This window comes from Strigops habroptila, chromosome 5 (assembly GCF_004027225.2).
Source record: "Strigops habroptila isolate Jane chromosome 5, bStrHab1.2.pri, whole genome shotgun sequence".
NCBI lineage: Eukaryota > Metazoa > Chordata > Aves > Psittaciformes > Psittacidae > Strigops > Strigops habroptila.
In genome coordinates this window covers 6,282,776-6,303,112 of record NC_044281.2, presented here as the reverse complement: position 1 = coordinate 6,303,112, position 20,337 = coordinate 6,282,776, and the positions used below count along the sequence as shown (strand labels likewise).

General features: G+C 51.4%; 1 protein-coding gene across 1 annotated transcript; it reads left to right on the top strand.

Annotated features, from left to right (window-relative positions):
- Window positions 1-7,186: 7,186 nt before the first annotated feature.
- ASB18 (ankyrin repeat and SOCS box containing 18) lies at window positions 7,187-19,235 on the top strand. Its single transcript, XM_030488411.1, has 5 exons — window positions 7,187-7,433; window positions 8,432-8,699; window positions 16,979-17,474; window positions 18,117-18,230; window positions 19,050-19,235. Exons 1-5 carry the CDS (start codon window positions 7,193-7,195, stop codon window positions 19,233-19,235), a joined length of 1,305 nt encoding a protein of 434 aa, XP_030344271.1. The 5' UTR covers window positions 7,187-7,192.
- The last annotated feature ends 1,102 nt before the right edge of the window (window positions 19,236-20,337 follow it).

Below are 20,337 nucleotides of genomic sequence, written 5' to 3'. Positions count from 1 at the left end.
GAGTCATTAGTAAAGCCAATGGGATGTGAAGCCTGGGGAAGGTCCTCATCCTTTTCTCTATCAGGTGTCCAGGGTGAGGCCCCACTGTTGCACATCAGGCTCTCACAGCATCTCAGCTGGTTGGAACCTTTCCTAGAGGCTTCCTTCCAAAAGTGCACTTTGGGGGCAAAAATCACGTTGATGCCATCAGTGAGCATACTGAACACATGGGACAAGGAGGTGTGAGGATCCCTGCATGGTCCTTGCTGCCTCATTGACCCTCTCATATAAAGAAGGAAAGGCCTTGTGATGAATGGCCATGCATGGAGCTGCCACGTAGGACAGGGGTGGACATGGCGGTGGTGGTACAGGACCTTCTCCCCTGCCCTGTGCTGTGAGTCTCTATCCCTCTCCATCCAGCACCCTGTTCTGCCCTGGAGCCACAGCGTAGTCGGATGGGAGAGAATTGATCTTGGAGAGGTTGAGGGTTTTCCCAGTCCAGGTCTGAGACCAGCCTCCTCCAGTCACCTCCAGCAGTGTTTCCATCCACATTTCAGGGTAATAAGTTCTTCCAGCAGAGGACCAGAGGTGCTGGTTTTCAGTTCCAGGCACACCATTACTTTTCCCAGCTCCTGCAATCTGAATCATACAAGGAAAAGCCACTGAGCCTGCCCACCCAAGGGCTCCTTCATGGAGTGGGACTGGTGCTTTTTAAGTAAAAAACCCCAAGATCAGACTCCAGGAATTAAAGAAAAACAGGTGAAGGGGAAAGAGAATGGGCTGAAACAAGAGGGTTTGGTTTTGGAAACTATTTGGAGAACAAGGCAAAATCTTGGCATCAACCATTAAGACTAGATACAGCATGATGGGCAAGCCCATCAAGTGAAAGCTTTAGGAGAGGTTAAGGGTTGGGTGCAATCCTGTCCTCTCGTTAGTAGTAATTGGAGCTCTGAATAGATAGGAGGATTAGCAGGAGGAGACGGAAATCATGTAAATGAGCCCTCTGGCCTTCAAAGCCAATAGCCCCACTCAGCACAAAATCTGGCCAAATTACACTCATAATTGCTCTAAATAAAGGTGCATCTGAGAGATGGCTCCATCTCAAAAGCTCCCAAAAAGCCTCTCAGGCAGCACCCATGATGGGCAGGGATTGATGCTTAAAATGCATCAGGCCAGCCTGAAATTTGGGGTCTTAGTGGCAATGTTTCAAAGCCTAATGGAAGGGTGGTGGTTCCCCATCCCACCACCACTGTTAGCATAGGAACACCCAGTGAGGAGCAACCCCTCCTCTCCGTTGGGGTGGCTTGGAGGTGCCACCTCATATCCTAAAAACCTGCCCCATCCTTACATCATCTTCTCCAGCCCACCCAGGAGATGCCTCCATCCCTCAAGCCAGCATTCTGGTTTATGCTTACAAAGCCCACCCCGCTCCACCACCAAGATAAAGCTCACCATGGCAAGGGTTGGAACTGCATGATGTTAAGCTCCTTTCCAACCCAAACCACTCTATGATTCTAGGATGTCCCTACAACACCAATGATGTGCCACCCCCCAGCAGGCAACGCATCCCACTGTGCCTGCTGAGGGGGGGATGTCAGCATGACTGATGGTCCCGGCGCCAGCACCGAGCCCCAAGAACCGGCTGCCTCATCCCAGCAACCTGTAATTTCGGAGGCCGTGTCCCAGCCCACAGGTGATGGGGAGAGGTGGGAATGACAGGAATGAGGGCAGAGCCGAGCAGGCAAACCAGATGGCCCTCTCGTTAAAGTGCAGCTGCACCAAGGAGAGGTCACAGCTGTAATGAATCGGGCCAAGTCCCCACTAATTAGCACTGACAAGCAAAGTTCAGATGTGTCCAGTGGTAAGGAATAAATCAGTCCCCCAGAAATGGATATGGCCAATGAGGGGCAGTTGAGTTTGTTCTTCTCTGTCCCAGAGGGCAAGCAATTATCTCCATAACTTTCTAGTTAGGGTGCACTTGGGAAACACATCTTCCGATGCACAAATACCTTCCTTTCACAACTCTGTTGCTCTTTCAGGTGTCAAAAGCTAATTTTGCTCAGGAGCAAAACAGCATGGGCCGGTATGAGGCTGAGCAAAGGGCTTCTGGAAGCTCGTGGTGCCATCCAGCTTCTCTGTTTCTACCTCTTGTAGCATTCTGGCAAAGAAAAGCCTGTTGAATGGCAGTGATGCTCCTGGTGGAGACCCAGGAACAGGGTGAATCTGCTTCAGTTTTCATGAGTGGCAAAAGGGCTGGGGTTTGAGTCCTGAGGTACTTAATGATGGATCCTCACCCTGTAATCATTTATAAGTTCCTTTTTAGTAGCCAGCCTGCAAGAGGTGGTATCGAAGCATGGCACATCACAGCCCTGGCATATCACATCCCGAGAGGTGGTCCTGCATTATGGACCCTAATCCCTTCCACCTTCCTCTTTCCCTTTCCTCCTCTGCAATTGCAGCCTCTCTCCTCCTCCTATCGATGCTTACAATGAAGCTGGCCAACTCAGGGCATCAACGTTCGAGATAGGCAGTAAAAAAATAGATATTACATGGCAAAACCAGCACCACGGCTTTGGCACAGGGCGACACCAGCTCTTGCACCACTCTCTTGGATGAGTTCAGGCAACCCTTAAAAGCAAACATCAAAACATCACTACCCACTACAACAGCCTTGTTGTGTGCACTCAGACATATGGCTCCTAAGAGGAAGGGCTAGCAGAACAAGAGGAAAAAAGTCATAGAATCATCATGGAATGGTTTGTGTTGGAGGGGACCTTAAAGCTCACCCAGTCCCAACCCCCTGCCATGGGCAGGGACACCTTCCACTAGAGCAGGCTGCTCCAAGCCCCATCCAACCTGGCCTTGAAAAATCCACAGGGATTCCTCCTCAAGCCCCCTCGTCCTCCAATCAAAGCCAAACAGAGCTGAAAGCTTCATGTCTGCACCCAGTTGTGTTGCTCACCAAGAGCCTTTTGCAACCCAGAGCAGCAAAGGCACTGCAGGCCAGCACCTGCCTTTGCCAAAGTGGCTCTTCCAACACTGTAGAATAAGGAAGGGGGAAACGAAACCGAAGACCTGCAGCCTTTACAGCCCACAGAGCACAACCTCAGGGATGTCTGCTAAAAATAACCCTTCTCCTCGCTGCTGGAGATGAGGGGTGAGCTGCTAATTAGCAAACACCATCACCCAGCCTCCTCCTGTCAGGGGGGCACCTGATGGAGGCCAGCCCGAGATGGTTTCCAGGCTGGCACACAGGGTGACATCTCACGAGCACATTACTGAGGGGTTAAATAATTGGACGGGATCTTCCTCGCCTTTCAAAGAGGATGCGCTCCAGGACTGGATTCCCAGGGGATAATTCGCACAGCTGCAATTCTCCAGCAGGGAGGGGGGAGAAGGGAAGAGTGGTGTTTTTAGTTAAGCTAAGATCTATAGGGTTTTATTCCTGTAAGTGATGGGAAAAGGCAGGGGTGGGGGGGGAGAAAAGCCTGGTTGTGAGAACTGGGAAGGGTATTTTGGTTTTAATTAAATTAAATTACAACAAAGGGCCACTACAAACCAGCACTACACAAAATCTTCCCATGTTATATGAAGCTGTTAAAGGAAAATGTTTCGGCACTGTTAAATATCATCTAATTTCCAATAAAACCCAGGCAAAATCAATGCACCTCAGGACGGGTTTATACTTCCCTGGGCAGCAGCTTTTAAAGGAGAGCAGTGGGTCAGCCAGCTCTGCTCATGCACCGTTTCTTGGTGGGGTGCAAATACTGACACACACACACCCGCCCCAGCACAGATGCTGTGTCTTGGTGGCGTTAATCCTGCGTCTGACCAGCTCAGCCTCCAGCCACATAACTGGGCAGCGCTGTCACATGGAGCAGGGGGAGCGCTGGGAATATAAACGTGGGACGTTTTGGCAGCAGGGTGCCTGCTTGCAAGGTGGCACCTGGCTCCGAGAGAGAGAAGATCCTAAACCTCCTGCCCCACGCTGATAACCTGGGGGACGAGCAAGCATCGCCCGGGAGAGCTGTTGTCACCATCCAAGGTAGGCTTGGGCAGCGGACGGTGGCATCGCCATCCTGCCTGCCCTCCTCTGGGTCCCCCAGCTGCGGGCACAGCGTCCAGCTCATTTTGGGGGGTAAAAGGGGATGCAAGCTTTAAATAAGTCACACATAGCAATCCATGAGCAGCTCGAGGAGGCAGTGCCATGGGCTGCCAGCCCTTGGGCTCCTTCACCCTGCTGGAGATGTCCCTGGAAAGCATGGAAACATTAAAATGATGCCATTCCCTGCTGCCAGAGGGCAGCTGTAAATCACAGCAGCGATCCCAGGAGCTCCGCACCGGCACATCTGGACTCGCCAGATTTGTTAAGGCAGCCTCATAGGGCTGTTTTTAAGCAGCAGGGCAGGTTATTACAGGCTGGAATCTCCCTAGTGTGAGCACTAAGTTGTTATGTGGCAGCTTAACTTGGGGAGCAAGCTCACGCTGAAGTAATTTTGCTTCTGTGTATCGTGCTCTTTCATGTGCCAGGAATGAGTTATCCTCATAATGCGAAGCCAGCGCAGACAATTTAAGTCATTATTAATAGATACACTTGATCTGAGGAAGTAAAATGCTTAATGTTTTGTTAAATGAGGTGTACTCTGCAAACAGTCATATGCAGGGAGAAGGTTAAGATGTTCCCCCCACGTTAGAGATTAATGGGTGCGAGGCTACTGCTAATGAAGTACTCATCCTCTCCAATGTTTGGGGCCTGAGTCTGTGTAGGAACAGCTCTTACTGAAGTAAGGACACACAAGGGTGATCCCAGGCACAACCAGTTGCAGGATCGGGACCTCAGGGTCTCAAGGAATGGGGACTGGAATGCTGGGAGATGTGCCCAAGGCCATGAAGCACAGCAGTGGCAGAGGAGGGGGTTAGGGCTGCTGAGTCCCAGCCTTCCCCCACCACCCAAAATCACTGCCCCAAAGGTGACAAGTAGTTTATAACCAGTTGAACCCCCCCCATTTTCCTTCTAAACCCAACCACCCCCATCCTGGCCAGCCCCAGGATGCTCTGCAGGCATCCTGGCTGCCAGCTCCTCTCTGCAATGAATCACTGCCTGTACTGCAGCATTCCCCTTACAAACACAGAAACACCAATTCATCCTGACATCACTTCCCACTCACTGGTGGAAAAAGCACTTGACTTGGCTGGCAGGAGCTCAGGCTCCTGCATTTATATGTGCCACTCAGCTACAAGAGGACGTTTTCTTTCCGCTCTTGCTGGCCCTGGTTATTTTTAACCCCCTCTGCCAGGGATGCTGTTAATCCTGTCATTACCATGACCCAAGGAGTGAGTGTTATATGCAAATCAGCACTGATTAAAAGGCTGGTGAGAAGGGGTCACAGGGTATTTCAACACACTCTCAACAGCAGCTTAATGCCAGGCACACATACATACACTCACGCCTAACAGAATTAGCCCACGTCTGACCAAGCAGGTCTAGACTCCCTGCTAGAATCTATGGCTGCCGGAGCAGGAGGTGGTCCATGCTGTGAGAAGGCGATTCCCACATGAAGGCAAGCTTCCTTCATGCCGCTGTGGAGACATTACAGGATTGCTAATGAGCGGAGAGGAAAAGTGAGCCAGGGCTGTGGAAACACAACCCAGGAGAAGCCCCTGGGGAAAACAAGCCTCATCCGTGCTGCTCCCCAGGTCTCTCAACCTTCTCCTGCACTGGCTAAGGGGCTCCAGGGGATAACGAGGCTGTTTTTCATACCAGAGCAATGCTTTGAGGAGGTGGTTCACTTTACAGCATAAGGGTGAACGCGAAAGCATTTATAGCATAAGGTACGGAAAGGCTGGAGGTAGCAGAATAGCAACACGTGGTGAAAGAAGAGAGGAAGACAAGGGGATCTAGAGGGTACAAACCAACCGAGGTGGGAAGGCCAGCCTTGAGTTCAAAGCAAGAGAAAGAAAACCACCTAGGCTGACCTCAAATCAGCTCCCTCAGCAGCTGCAGGTGAACAGGAACCTCAAGACAGGGCTCCTTTATATAAGGATGTCAAGCCAGAGCCCCCTGGCTCAGCACAACCCCATCCTGGGTGGACACACTGTGGTTTTACTGTGGCTCCGTGCTCTTCCCATGGTCTTCAGGGCCAGGTAACTGAATGTCACCACAGCCATGCTGGAGAAACCCACAGACAAACCTCAGATGACTCTTGCAGGGTTGGCACAAGGATGCTCACGGTGGCCTGCAGGAGCCCAGCAAGGTCCCCACTTGCAGGGAACTATGGAGAAGGTCCCAAACATCTCTTCCAGCCTCGGGTTAACTCCACAAAGCACTTCAGCAGTCCCTCCATGTCTGTTCCGCTTTGACAGCGTTTAACATCCTCCCGGGATCCTCTTTGATGATGTTTATTCTCCAGGGAGGGGGGTGTGAGGTCACATCACCCAGAGCCTCCAAGTCATGAGATGCCGAGGTCTATTCTCGTCCCCACCGTAGACTTCTCCCATGACCTTGAGGAAAGGAGCCACGAGCCTCAGGGCAGCGGGAGCTGGGGACGCTCTGCTGGCATCTGTCCCTGCGCTTAAATGGCAGCAGAGAATTTCTCTCTCCTATACAAGGCATGGGCAGGGAGAGCAGCTCCCCCTGCCAAAGCCCCAGCAGGATTTGTACCTCGCTGGCCTTGCCAAGTGCTTTGCATCCCTGCAGGGACGCACCAGCGTGTGGTGTTGGCCCCTAAGGTAAAGCTCAGATTTTTCCCTATAGTAGCCATGAGACTGAAAACGGGCATGAGTGCCTTAAAGAAAAAGAAATATAGTGTTAGGCAGAGAAAAAGCCCACACTTTTCAGCACTCAGAGCACACAGGAAGGTTATATAGCATTGGGCAGAGAGGAGCTGACTAAAGTTCTTCTTTTCTTTTGTTTTTTACCCCCTAAATGGCACCGTTTTCCTCCCAGCCTGAACACCCATGTCCCACACTGCTGCCTGCAATTACACCGGTGATTTAATCCAAGAGGTACTGCCACAACACAGCCCGGTGACCGTCTGACCCTCATTGTACCACATACCCATTATCATCTGACCCCGGTGGAGTTATAAATACAACAACAACAGAGACTTAACTGGATTATAATTAGACAATGAGCCCAGGAGGATGGAAACAATGAACTATAAAAGCCCATCTACCCTCCCAGCTAGGACCTAGGCACACGGGAAGCACCGGAATGGGCGAGTTACCGGGACCTGTAACAGAAAAGCTACAGATTTCCTCCAAATTGGATTTGGAGCATCCTCTAACAGCTCACACTCCTGCCACCAAGTATTACACGGCCCTGGTCACAGGAGACCTGCACAGCCTCGAGGTGCTGACTGACCGGTACTATCAAGATGTGAACCTGGTTTTTGAGATCAGTAAGAATGAGCTGGAGTGGCAGGTGAAAAGCCAAGCGTCTTATGGACTCTCAGGTACTTTTCCTTTAAAGGCCAGAAACATTAGATAAAGCCAGGTATTTACTAACCCGAAGCAGGAGAGGTGCAGTGCATTTCAGTGCCTAACGCTGCTTTTATAGAGCCCGCTCTTGAGGTGGCTGGTTTCTGGTTAGCTGACTGTGCCCTGCAGCCATCGCCATAAATATCCAGCACTTCCTTTCATTATTGTATTCCCTTCTGCGCATACTAACCCACCAGAGGGGCAGAGAAGTGTAGAAAGTGTATGTACACGGGATTTCATTCAGGCTGGGTTGGGGCACTGTGTGGCTTTAGGCATGCTTGCAAGAGGGCTCACAGCCCACATTCCCTATGCAGGCGCTCAGAAAGAGCAGCCTGGTCCTACCTGGAAGGAATAGGATGCTCCCAGGGTAGTGGTACCTGGTGCATCTCAACCCCAGGTGGTCACCAAGCACTGTGCACCTACTGATGGTCCTGGAGGTGACAGGAAATGCACCTTGCTCCAGCTGAGCCCAAAACCAACATCCCTTTCCCAGCCCTGCATGCTCTCATCAACTTGGGTGCCTCCAGGCCCAGCCCAGTCCCAGCAAAGACAGCTTTTTCCCTTCCATCCCAGCAAAGACAGGTTTTTTTCCCTTCCATCCCAGCAAAGACAGGTTTTTTCCCCTCCTCTGGTGCAGATGGGCAATTTGTGAGCTGCCTTTTAGCTCCTGCCAACAGGGTCTTGCACACAGCGTCCCCTGCCCAACTGCTTGCGGGCAGGATATTGGTTTACCCATCTCATACCGTCTGAAATCCTGCTCCTGGATGCGCACACACCGAGGGGGTGGAATTTTGCTTCCCCTGTTGCCGGCAGCGCTTGGAGCAGCCACCGACCGCCACCAGGCTCTTTGAAACACCGAAGGAGCTGGAAGAACACGTGGAAGCAGCAGTTATTGATGCGCTGTATTCCCAAGCCCGGTGCCAGGGGAGGGAGCCCCTCGGCTCACCCGTCCCCGCTCGCTTGTCCCCCGCAGGGCTGTGGTCGCTGGAGTACAAGCGGGAGCTGAGCACTCCGTTGTGCCTCGCCGCCCGCCGCGGCCACGCCGCCGTCCTGCGCCACCTCCTCCGCCGACGGGCAGACCCCGACCTGGCGCCGGGCGGGCGCGGGCCCCTGCACGAAGCCTGCCTGGGGGCACACACCGACTGCGCCGCGCTGCTGCTGCAGCACAAGGCTGATCCCAACCTGCGGAGCGACGAGGGGCTGGCCCCGCTGCACCTCTGCACCACCCGGGACTCGCTGGGGTAAGGAGAGGGGCCCCGTCAGCATCCCTCCCTTCACTAGTAACCTCACTCCACATCCCCGGCAAGGAGAACTCAGGGCTTATGCCTCTGTGGGATGAAAAACCAGATGTTGTGATCCCTGACAGGGTTCCTACATGCTCCCGCATCTCCTGGTTGCGGCAGCTGCTGCAGCACACTCAGCATAGACATAAAAAAAAGGGGCATTTCAGTGCTGGGCACATTGCATGGCTCAGGTCTCCTTCCAACAGACAGGAGCAGCCCAGCCTGGCTCCATGTGCTTTTCCTTCCTCCTCTCTTCTGATGATTTATCCTAAAATCACTATGCCCTGCATCCCAGGCCCAGCACACTTTCCCTGGGAAATGCTCAGGATGGGTCCAGTCATGGGCACACAGGTCACCCTAACTTCCTGTGCTCCTCAGCCCATGCCAACCCCATCCACAAGGCATGTTGGTGCCAATCAGGCTCCCCACTTCTCCTAAAATCCCAGCCCTAGGGCCATAACAAAGGGATGCGGTCTGCAGGATGGGGAACAATCCTCCCACCTCCTCACCCCACACAGAAGGATCCATCTTGATTTATAGCTGGGGCTAAGGCTTGGCCACACGCTCCCTTCTCACCCTGGATCAGTATCACAGAGAGATGAACATAAGCATTGCCTTGAAAAATAAGCTTTGCATGTATGTCTTGGTAATACTTTAAGTGCCCAAGGAACTTGGATTTATATAGCTTAATTACAACAAGGTGGTGAAGGCAAGGTTCCCACTATGGATCCCATGTGCCATGGGCCAAGTGTCAGGCAAATTGCTCTGCAAAAGAAAAGCAGCCAGAGAGGAAAAGGTTTGCAGATGTGAATATCTTGAGCCCAGCTCGTAACTAAGAGTCTCTGTAAGATGGCCAAAACCCAAGCATTAATCAAATTCTGGTTCAGCCAAAAATCTAGAGATTAATCAAATGTACCCTTGGTGTGATGAGGGTTTGAAGGAGCAGGATGGGTAAGGGAGGATGCTACAAGCAGCACTCATCACTAATAAGGAGCTGGTTTTAATTCTTTCACTCAAACTCCCTTTTGACTTTAAAGCCTTCAGGCTCCAAACCCAAAACCACCCTAAAAGCCCCCAGGGGGTGGGGGGGCAATATTTTAGGCTTCACCAGCTTGCTCTCCCCAGTAGAGGTGGGACACAGAAACCAACCTGGTACATGGAGATCCCCTGGTCCTGTTTTCAGCCAGGTACTTTACAGCTTGGAAAAGAAATGGTGTACATATATATATACACACACATACATACTAAAAATGAGCCATTGTCACCGATTTACATGTTATTTCCCCCAGAAGGATGGAGGGGGATGGCAGGTGAGCCAGCGAACAGCGATCAGACAGAGGCAACATGGAAACAGATGAGTTATAATCCCTTGAATATTGGGGCTTTATAATGGAAATGCTGAGAGACCCTTAACTACGCTACCCGGCGCTACGGGGGCTTCTACAATAACTGAGGCAACTCCCTCGAAAGATCAAAAATTAATAGACATTTCAGACAGGGTTTGAGGTTTCGACCACTGCTTTTCAATCGCAAAGACTTTGCTAAAGTTAGAGACTGAGGAGGTCAAGCTTTGGGTAACACAAACATTTCCTCTTTGATTAGGGGGAGACTACTTTACCTTGCCTTTTTTCACTATTTTTTTTATATATTTTTTTTTTATTGAGTAGTAGATTTTAGGTCATCCTTAATTTTTTCCTGACAATAAAGAGCAGGTCATTGACCTACATAGAGAGCTATTTTATTTTTCTCCCTCTCGATAACAATGGCCAGAACACCTATGTGCCAGGTTCTTCTGTATTCCCATATACTCGGCAATTCACCATGGGGGCAGGACTTAAAACCTTTGAGCCTCTCAGTGACTGGGATAAAAAAAAATTATCTGGGCTTCCTTCCAGCCATTTGAGCTTCAGAATCCATGAGATTTCAACAAAAAGGATATCAGAGCTTTAATCTAGGAGCTTTTTGAAGAGATGGAAAAAAAAAAAGTTCCAGTAAAGTTCAGTCTTACCTTCTTCACTTTAGGAGCTGTTCATGCCAACGTCGGCCTATTTAGTAGAGTTCCTCTCCTTGACCTCTTTTTTACAGCGGAGATAATTAACATGGTGGGGTAAGATGAGTCTCTAAATTCACTGCACTCTCTCCCTGGTGCTCTCCCGTTTCCCTCTTAAAGCTGGGATGATTAAAGGAGTCTGCCTTTATTGGCACCCCGAAAAAAATAACATAAAAATAATTGAGGGGGAGAGGAAGAGTCTCAACTCTCCCGGCGGTGCTGGGGGGAAGAGCAAGCATGGGGCAGTGGGAAGGCACATTGCAGGGATACAGGATGTAGCTCCCGCCTCCCATTGCGGTACCCGCAGCAGAAGGGATGGCGAACGCCAGCTACCACGTTTGTGGAGTCCTCCCTCAGATCTGAGAGTCAGAAAAAGCTCTCTGAAGATCCCAGGTTTCCCATGCAGCTGAGGAAGGCCTACCTGGAGAGAAACCCCCCAGGATTCTCTAGCCTTCCACAGGGGGAAGAGGGCTTAGTCAAGCCAAGGAATGAGAAAAGAAGATGTCATCCCTACATCTGCGCAATTTGGGCTTATGGCTGAGTGATGCCCTTGCGTACACTTTTGCAAGATCTTTCCACTCTGGGAGCTGAAACTAGAGTTATTTGCCGGCTCCGAGCTTCCAGCTCTGAGGGATGGGAGATAAATGGTGGGATGAGTCATAGAATCCCAGACTGGTTTGTGTTGGAAGGGACCTTCAACCTCATCCAGTTCCAACCCCCTGCCATGGGCAGGGACACCTTCCACTAGAGCAGGTTGCTCCAAGCCCCTGTGTCCAACCTGGCCTTGAACACTGCCAGGGATGAGGCAATGCAGGAGGAGAGTCAGTGTCCAAGGGGCTCCATGCAAGAATCAGTGGGATAGGGAGTGAATGCCAGACTGCCAGCATGGGAACACAGGACAGGTTTTGCTTAGGGAACGTTAGATGAGGATAGTGCACCATGGGAGGAATTAGCAGGAAAGCAGGAGCCAAGCAGGAAGGCAGGTACCTAAAAAGGCAATGTGATCAAGATAGCTGGGCTCCCAAATGCCAGGAGACAGGCACTAACCTGCCATTGGTGGACCCGACCTCATGGGCACCCTCCAGCTGTTCCAGCCCCAGCCTGGACTCGATGCTCTTTTAGCTATGGGAAATAGGCGTTACTACAAATGAAATAAGATCACAGATTTTAAAAGCCAGCATTTAGCATCATCTAGTGCTAAACCTCATCCTCTGCTCAGGTCAGCACTGCTAAAATACAAACCTCAAACTGTTTGGAACCATAATTTTGGAAACTCATCCCCCCGCTGGGGAAGATCAGCTCTTTAATGGGTCCTGAACAAGAAATAAAGAGCCCAAAAGGGGACACAAAGCACTACCCAAGGCCTGACCCTGCTCTTTGAAGAAGCTGCTCCCCAAGTTGGTGTGACAAAATGAGGGCTCATACAGAGGAGTATCAACAGCTCACGAAGTTCTGGCAAAGAGGCAGTGCAAGGAGCGATGCTCCTTGTCCCCCACACTGTCACAGCCCTCGACACCAGCATTGCTGGGGATCACCAGTAGACTTGCAGTGCTCCAAGTTTCATCTTTTAGAGAAAAACAAGCTTCCTTCTTCTTGTAGGAAATTAATAAGAATAATCCCTGCATTTGGAGACAGGCTTGGGCAAGGCTAGGTTTCCCCCCAAGTGGGATCAATCCTGCAGTAAATCACAGAAAGACAGAGAGATGGTCACTCAAATGCCATGAAAAACAACCAAGCGGAGGGTGGGAAAGCCTCACTCCAGACCCAGGGAAGGGAGGAAAAAAAGAGCAGGAGATTTTTCCATAAGAACTCTGGGGGCCTGAACAGGTTTTGGGGACAGGAATATTCCTCCAGCCCCTGCTGCCCCAACCTCCTGCTCCTCCTGCTGGTTATTTATGGCATCCCATTCCAAGTTAAATCCTGCTTTCCCAGCCTGAGCATTTTTTATCTCAAATTGAGCAGGATGCTGAGAGCCTTGACCTGGCAATATTGGGCAGGACATGCCCGTCCCAGAGGAGGGGATGGCAATGGGCACGTCCTGCCTGATGTTGTACCAATGTCTGCTCTGACTCGATTGAGGAGTGAAGAAGGGAAATAAAACCCAAAGCATTTTATCCCATTTATTTGAGCTAGGACCCCAACACAAGGCAAACCTGTAGTACTAACACCACAAATTACAACACCTGTAAGTTACTAACACCACAAATTAGAGTGACTTTCAGCTAACAAGTGACTTGCCCAAGCCAAGGAGACATTCAGGTGTGTTACCCATCACCTGCAAATGATTTAGGAAGGATTTAGAAGCAAGTTTAAGCCAGTCAGAATTAGCTGTATGTGAGGGTGGCTCTTCGAGGGTATTGCTGTCTCCAGCAAGCTGCTCGGCCAGGTTGATGGTACCCAGCTGGATGGAAAACGAACTGGTTTGCTTTGCCACCCTGTGCCTGAGTTTCTGCTACACTAAACCTGTGACTTCTTGCCATATTCCCAGCAAACTGGACAGAATCCCTCAAAAAAGCAGCAGACAATTGCTGGGCCTTATCTGCTGGGATTTGAGTCTAAGCTGATGGTGAATAAGGAGGTGTTAATAGGGAAAAAGCAAACAAGAAACCAGAAACATCAGTGATGTGTTAACCATAGGGGTCCATAAGCAGAGATTAGAGGCTAAAATAAGAGCATATGCCAACAAACATGAATGGCATCTACCCGGCACCTGCTGGTGCCCCATACATCCAAACAGAAGGCATGTGCTCCACACAGGGGCCCCCCATTTCTATTAACTAAAGGACATCACCCCATATTTATAGCCCCTTACTAACATTCCCTTTTTGCAGAGGGAAAAGTATCCAGGGGGAAAATTCAGTATCAGCTGACTTGGGTTTCTTCCAACAAGTTAGCCATTGAACTTGATAACTAAAAAGAATAACCCTTCAGCAAAACAGCATCTGGGAAGGATGGCATTTCCCCTCTGGTATCTCTAGAAGGATATTTCGGATGTCTAGCATCCCACTCTCAGTAAGGGAAAACCCTGTGGCAGAGCGAGGATGCTGGGCTGGAGGGGCTAGGCACAGCTCTTGGCTTTGCCAGGCAACCCATGACTCGCCAACCTTCACCTGGAAATGAAGGGCAGGGGAACATTCCAGGGAATATTCCAATATTCCCTCTGTCTTGCCTATGCAGAAGTAAATCTTCAGCCTGGGCATTCTGCATACACGCTGTGTGCCAAAACAGATGTGCTGCCTGTGCTCCTGCAGAGTCTATGGCAGAGCCACCTGCTTATGTGGGAAGGAGCAGAGATGCTTTAAGCAGGATCAAGGCTGCTGAATGTTTTGTAACCAAGTTAGAAATATCTTTTTTCTATTTTTCCCTGCAGAGCTATCCCTGGTTTTGCCCCAAATACGTTATTTTAGGGTGCCATCCATGACATTAGGATTAAGCTAACACAGAGTTGTTAGAATTAGGGCTACAGATTCCCTTCTGTCAAGGACAAACAAGACCAGTAAATATGATTGAGTCATGGTCTGATTTGCTCCAGCAACAGACTCCCTCCAACCAAGTTTTACCAACCAGCGGCACACAGCAAGCACCAAAAAAGCCTCAGTGAGACAAGCCATTGCTCAAGAAAGGGATTCAACATGTTCTAGAGTAAAAAGGGAGTTGTAAAGTAAGGATCTGAGGATTTGGGGGCTGGCACAACCCCACACTCAGTCCACTCACCCACAACTGCATCCCCATCAGAGACCATCACAGCACAGTGGTGAGGTCCACTGTGGGCTGGCAGCATCAGGGAGCAATGCACCTGCAAAGGCTGCGAAAACAGCCTGTCTCCACACATCCTGCAGGAGGTTTTTTTCCTGGCAAATTCAGGCTTGATACACATGGGAAAAACAACCCAAGGAGGTATTTGCAGATCCCGCACCACCAAGGACAGTGAATGTCTCACCAGCTCCTTAGGGGAGTTGTGCTGCTGATCCAGAAAGATTCAAGTTGATTTGTTATTATTATTATTGCTATTATTATTATTATTACTACTATGTTATTATTTCCCCCACATATGTTAGCGTTTTCCTGGGCCAGGAAAAACAAGCAATGCCCTGGCACTGTCCTTCCTCCCTCCGTCTTCTCCTCTTTCCCATCCCTCCTCCTGGAGGGATCAGGCTGGGACACTGCTCCCCAACAGTTCCCCCTCATTTTGCTTCTGTATCAGCTCAGAAGCTCACTTAGGCTCTGACGCCTGAGCTAAAAGAATATTAGAGTAAAAAATTCAACAGGCGGGGGGTTCAATGTTGATACACCTCCTTAGACCCCAGCCAGCCACTGCTAAGACTCCCTGAAGGTCTGCCCTTCCCACCTCCCTGTCAGCATCCATTGGGAAACATAAGCTTGCCACAGTTTCAAGGTCTCCCTTGGACAGCATGTGGGTCCGCCCCTCCCTCCAAAAAATACCTCCTCCCTGCTGCAGCTCTGAGCTCAGCCCCATGCATTAACCCAGGCAGTGACATTGAGCTGTGCCAGCCCCGGCGGCTCCTGGCAGGAGATGGAGCAGTCACTCTGATTCATTTAGACTGGCTGATCACATCCATTTACTCACATACACACAAGAAATCCCAACCTATTGGGACGTACCGGGCATCTTTAACCCCATCTGTTGTCAGAAGGGTGCAGGCAGAGAGCTCTGATGAGAACCGGTGTTGCCACTCTGCAGCAGCCACAACCCCTCTTTGCAACCGCACATAGTGAGGTTAGAGAGAAGGGGAGATGGGAGCAGCAAGGGAAGATAGGGCAGTTTGCTTTCCTTGATTTATTGCTTATGCAGACTGCAGGTGCTGCAATTCCATCGCCACTGGGTGCAAACAAGCCAGCAAAACTCATTACCACAGCCTTAAACCACCTGTAAAGGTATTTCTTTTCAGGATAACCAGAAAACACAATCCTTAAATCATCTCTGGGGAGGAACCCAGCACAGGAATTTGTGTCCCTTAATAAGAGAAGAATAATCCATTTTTATGCACAAACAACCCCACACTGAGCTCTTCTGCTGCACAGAGGGGTTACTGAGGGTTCTCTCCATGTCAGTTCAGTCCCAGCACAGATTGTTAAGGTGGAGGCAGTGGTTTAGGATGTTTTCATCTGAGAAACATTGTGGATGTCAACCAAAGGATGAGATTGTGTAGATCATCTCCATAACATCCCAGAGCTGCACCCATGCAGGGAGACGAAACAGCACCCAACAGGTTGATGGCACAAAGGAGCCCATCACTCTGTGTGTCCTCATCATGGCTGGATGCACCCCACACCCCACACTGGCCAGGACAGACCCAGCTAGCACTGCTAGCCATGGGCACTGTTCCAGCTCTGCCCAGCCACTGGCACAGCTGGGTCAAGCACAATTGCTCCTTGCTGGGTCAAGGTGATCAATGATACCCCCCCCCCAGCAGTCCTGATCCAGCTCTCAGGCAACATGAGAGGGACATGGAGCTGTTGGAGCGAGGCCAGAGAAGGCCCCGGAGCTGCTGCGAGGGCTGGAGCAGCTCTGCTCTGGAGCCAGGCTGAGAGAGCTGGGCTGGGGCAGCCTGGAGAAGAGAAGGCTCCTGAAGGGGAGACCTTAGAGCAGCTCCAGTGCCTAAAGGGGCTCCAGGAAACCTGGAGAGGGGCTTTGGACAAGGGATGTAGGGACAGGACAAGGGGAATGGCTTGAACCTGCCAGAGAGGAGATTGAGATGAGCTCTTGGGCAGAAGTTCTTCCCTGTGAGGGTGCTGAGGCGCTGGCACAGACTTTTCCCAGAGGAGCTGTGGCTGCCCCATCCCCGGCAGTGTTCAAGGCCAGGTTGGACACAGGGGCTTGGAGCAACCTGCTCTAGTGGAAGGTGTCCCTGCCTGTGGCAGGGGGTTGGAACTGGATGAGCTTTAAGGTCCCTTCCAACACAAACCATTGCAGGATTCTGTGAATGATGCTGGTCAAGGGTAAGAGGAAGAGTTGCCCAAACTATCATCACCCACACTGTGGTGGGCACCAGAGCACAGGGTCACCCTCCCCAGCCGCTGCTGCTCTTTCCCAAAATCCATGACTGCCACAATCCCTTTGGGAGCCCATTTCCAGCATGACCCACATCCTCACCCGACACTGCCTCCCACCCCATCATCCCTGCTCCATCCCTGCAGTGCACATTGTCTCCCCACCTCTTTACAGATGTGCCAAGCTCCTCCTGAGACACGGAGCCACCATCAACCTGCCAAGTGAGGACAGGGGGGAGACGGCGCTGCACGTGGCGGCCAGGCACTGCCTCTATGACCATGCCTGGCTCTACCTGCGGCATGGGGCACACGTGGATGCACTCAGCACACAGGAGGAGACAGCCCTCAACATCCTCTGTGGGCAGGTGCCAGGGGCCGAGGGCTGCCTGCAGCTTTGCCGGCTGCTGGCTGCCCATGGCGCTGATGTGGATGCCCGGGATGAGGCGCGGAGGAGCCCCTTGCACAAGGCTTGTGGGGCTGCCAACGCCAGCCTGGCATGTTTCCTCCTGCAGCACGGGGCTGATGTCAACGGCATTGACTACAATGGCATGTCCCCACTGGGCTGTGCGCTGCAGGGTGCTGCCTTCAAACGGGACCTGCAACCCCATCTTGTCGTCCAACTGCTGCTCAACCATGGCTCCCAGAAGATATGGCCCCCTGCCTTCACCAAGGTACCCCCGAAACCAGCCCCCTACGGCCCCTCACAATGCGGGGTTGCAGGTGGGGATGGGGGGCTTTGGGAAGAGTGGGAGAACTTGGGAGTGCCTCTTGGTCCAGGCAGGGAGAGGGGACCATTGTGCTGGGGTGGCCATGCTGCTGGGAATGATGGAAATGGCAACAACCGCATGGTGTGGCAGCAGGAAAAAGCAGGCAGGGCAAAGGCAGGAGGGAGGCAGTGTGGCTGGAGGGGACCAGAAAGGAGGAGTTTTCCTGCTTGGGAATGTCAGAGACAGGCTTGGTTCATCAGCCATAAGTGCAGCCGCCTTATGGCTCTGCGTTTCATTGATTTTACATCAAACAATAAAGAAAGTATTATCCTGGCTTATCATGCACAAGCCAAAAATGTAAATAAGAAGCAAGGGCCACATCCAGAGGAAGAAGGGCCACAGTAAGGCAGATCTTCCCACTGCTTCACAGAGGGAGAAAGGTCTCCAAAGCATGCCAGGACAAACCCTCACCTGCCTTGTACCAATATGGGACTCCCCCAGCCTGGACCCTGGTGGGGTGGGACCAGCCCTGGCTGCAGCACATGGACACTGACCCCTTCTGGGACAGGTATCTGTGGCTGAACCCCTCCCATTGCCCATGACTAGGTGCTGAAGTCCTGCGCAGCTGTGCCGGAGGTCATCGAAGTCCTCTTCAATTCCTACTCACAAATCCCCATCTCCAAGACGTGGGCTGAGGCTGTGCCGGAGGAGGTGCTTCAGGTGAGGCAGAGCTGGTGGCTTGGCAGGGACAGCAGAGCCCTGAGGAGGGGTTTTACCTCCCAAGAGGTGTTTTCCCCACCCAAACTTCACTTGGGTAGGGAAGAAAAATAAAGGAATAGTCCTCAGAGCACCACCACACACCTCATTCATCTCGGGAGCTTTGCATCCCTTTAGCTCCGTCAACACCAACTCCCCCTGCCCTGCAATAAAATACAACTCCAGCATCTGGAAGTGACCCTGGATCCAGGCCACTGCTCAGGCACCCACACCACATATTCTGGTTTAAAAAGCTTGTCCCCAGATGTGCAACAGGTCCGGCCAGTGTGCTACTGAATGATCTCTGCTGGCTGCCTTGCCCCTGCAGGTCTTTGATGATGCTGGCTGCAAGGAGGGATGGCTGATGAAGTGCAAATAAAGCTCTTCAGCAGGTTCTAGGGGATGGGGGAAAGGGTTTTTATTCCAAGCTAAGGAAAAGCTGAGGCTGCACAGAGCGATGCTTCTTTGTTTCCCTGTCTTAGAAACAAGCAAGTCTCTTCTACATCAGCTCTAAGGCTTTCTGCAGGGATGCTGAGAGCATCCTTTCCAAACAGCCCTTGTGGCGAGGCTGGCTTTCTCCATGTGTGCTTCCACAGGAGAATTCCTCATCCAGATTTTGCTCGCAGGAGCCACCTCAGCTCAACAGCCCCTTAACATCACCGACAGGTTTCTTACCTCCTCCCCTTAGATCCGCATCTCAAAAGTATCTCTAGCTTATTTGGCTTAATCGGGATCAAAAAACACCCAATAATGCTCCTTTCTCTCCCTCCTCCCCCTTTGCAGCAGCACCAGCTATTCTACGAGTCCCTTTTCCGGCTGGCGGGCACAGTCCGGTGCCTGCAGCATTTGTGCCGCTCCGCCATTCGGGACAAGTTTGGCAGCAAATGCCACTGCCTTATCCCTTTGCTGCCTGTGCCCAAGCCACTGCGTGATTACCTGCTGCTGGAGCCTGAAGGAGTCGTGCTTTGAAGGGCTGAGAGGAGTCGACTGAGGTCCACCATCCAGCCCTCCCTCCGTGTAGCGCATCCGCATCCATTTCTGTCAGCCTAGCGGAGGAGCGGCACATCCCGTGATAGATGGTTGTTTTTCAGGGATTTATAATGTAACTAAAAGGTGCTTTCGGCTGTAACTTTGTATAGACTTTTTTTCTCCCCCTAATTGTGCTTTAAATAGATTATAAAGAGTAATAAAGTGATTAGTAGCTGTTACAAGCATGCTGCAGATATGAATAGTGCTCATTATAAAGGCTCTCTACAAAGCAGCTGGGCTCCTCAGGTGTGCCAAGGCAAGCACCACAGCAGATGACTAAAAGGCATCAAATCCCCTTGGATAAATCTCCCCTGTGAGTGACACAAGCAGAACTGAGACCAGAGGTGCAGCGTGGGAGCTGTTAGCAGGATGCAGTATCCAGTGGCACTACTGTAGACTGTAAAATAGACCCAAAAATCCAGTTTTTATACTGTAGAATCTACCAAGAGAGAGCTGGTTACTCCACACAGGAGCCAAGGAGGAGGGGGTGCCGCAGCCTCCTGTTTCTCCCAGCTCCCCGCAGTCTAAGGGATGCACCAGCACCTCCCATACCCACCATGCCCATTGCTGCTCCCAGGCTGGCAACCCAAAGCAGAGGAGTTGGGGCTTTCATTCCGCATCGTGACATGGCAAAAGGTACCAGAAGGAGCAAAGATCTGTTTTCCCAGACCCTCAGGCTCCCCAAATTGATTTCTGTTGAACCAAAGCAAGTGCATGCACATGCCCCTCGGAAGAACAGCTGTCCTTGTGCTAGCAGCTCAGCCGCCAAATTGTTCCATGGCTTAATTACACTCGCTATTTAAATAGGAATACGCATAAATAAATCAGCCTTTTTGCGCGTTTGGACTGTGCACCAGCACCCAACACTATGGTGGGTTACAGAGCCGATGCGCACAGGATGCTGGCAGCATCCCAGAGCCAGTGCCCATGGAGCAGGGAGTGTCCAAACGGGGATGGAAAGGAAATTCCCCCCCCTTCCCAGCTTCCACCTGCTGCTTCTGCAGCTTCCCTCACTCTTTATGCTGTGTACAAGCATCACCAA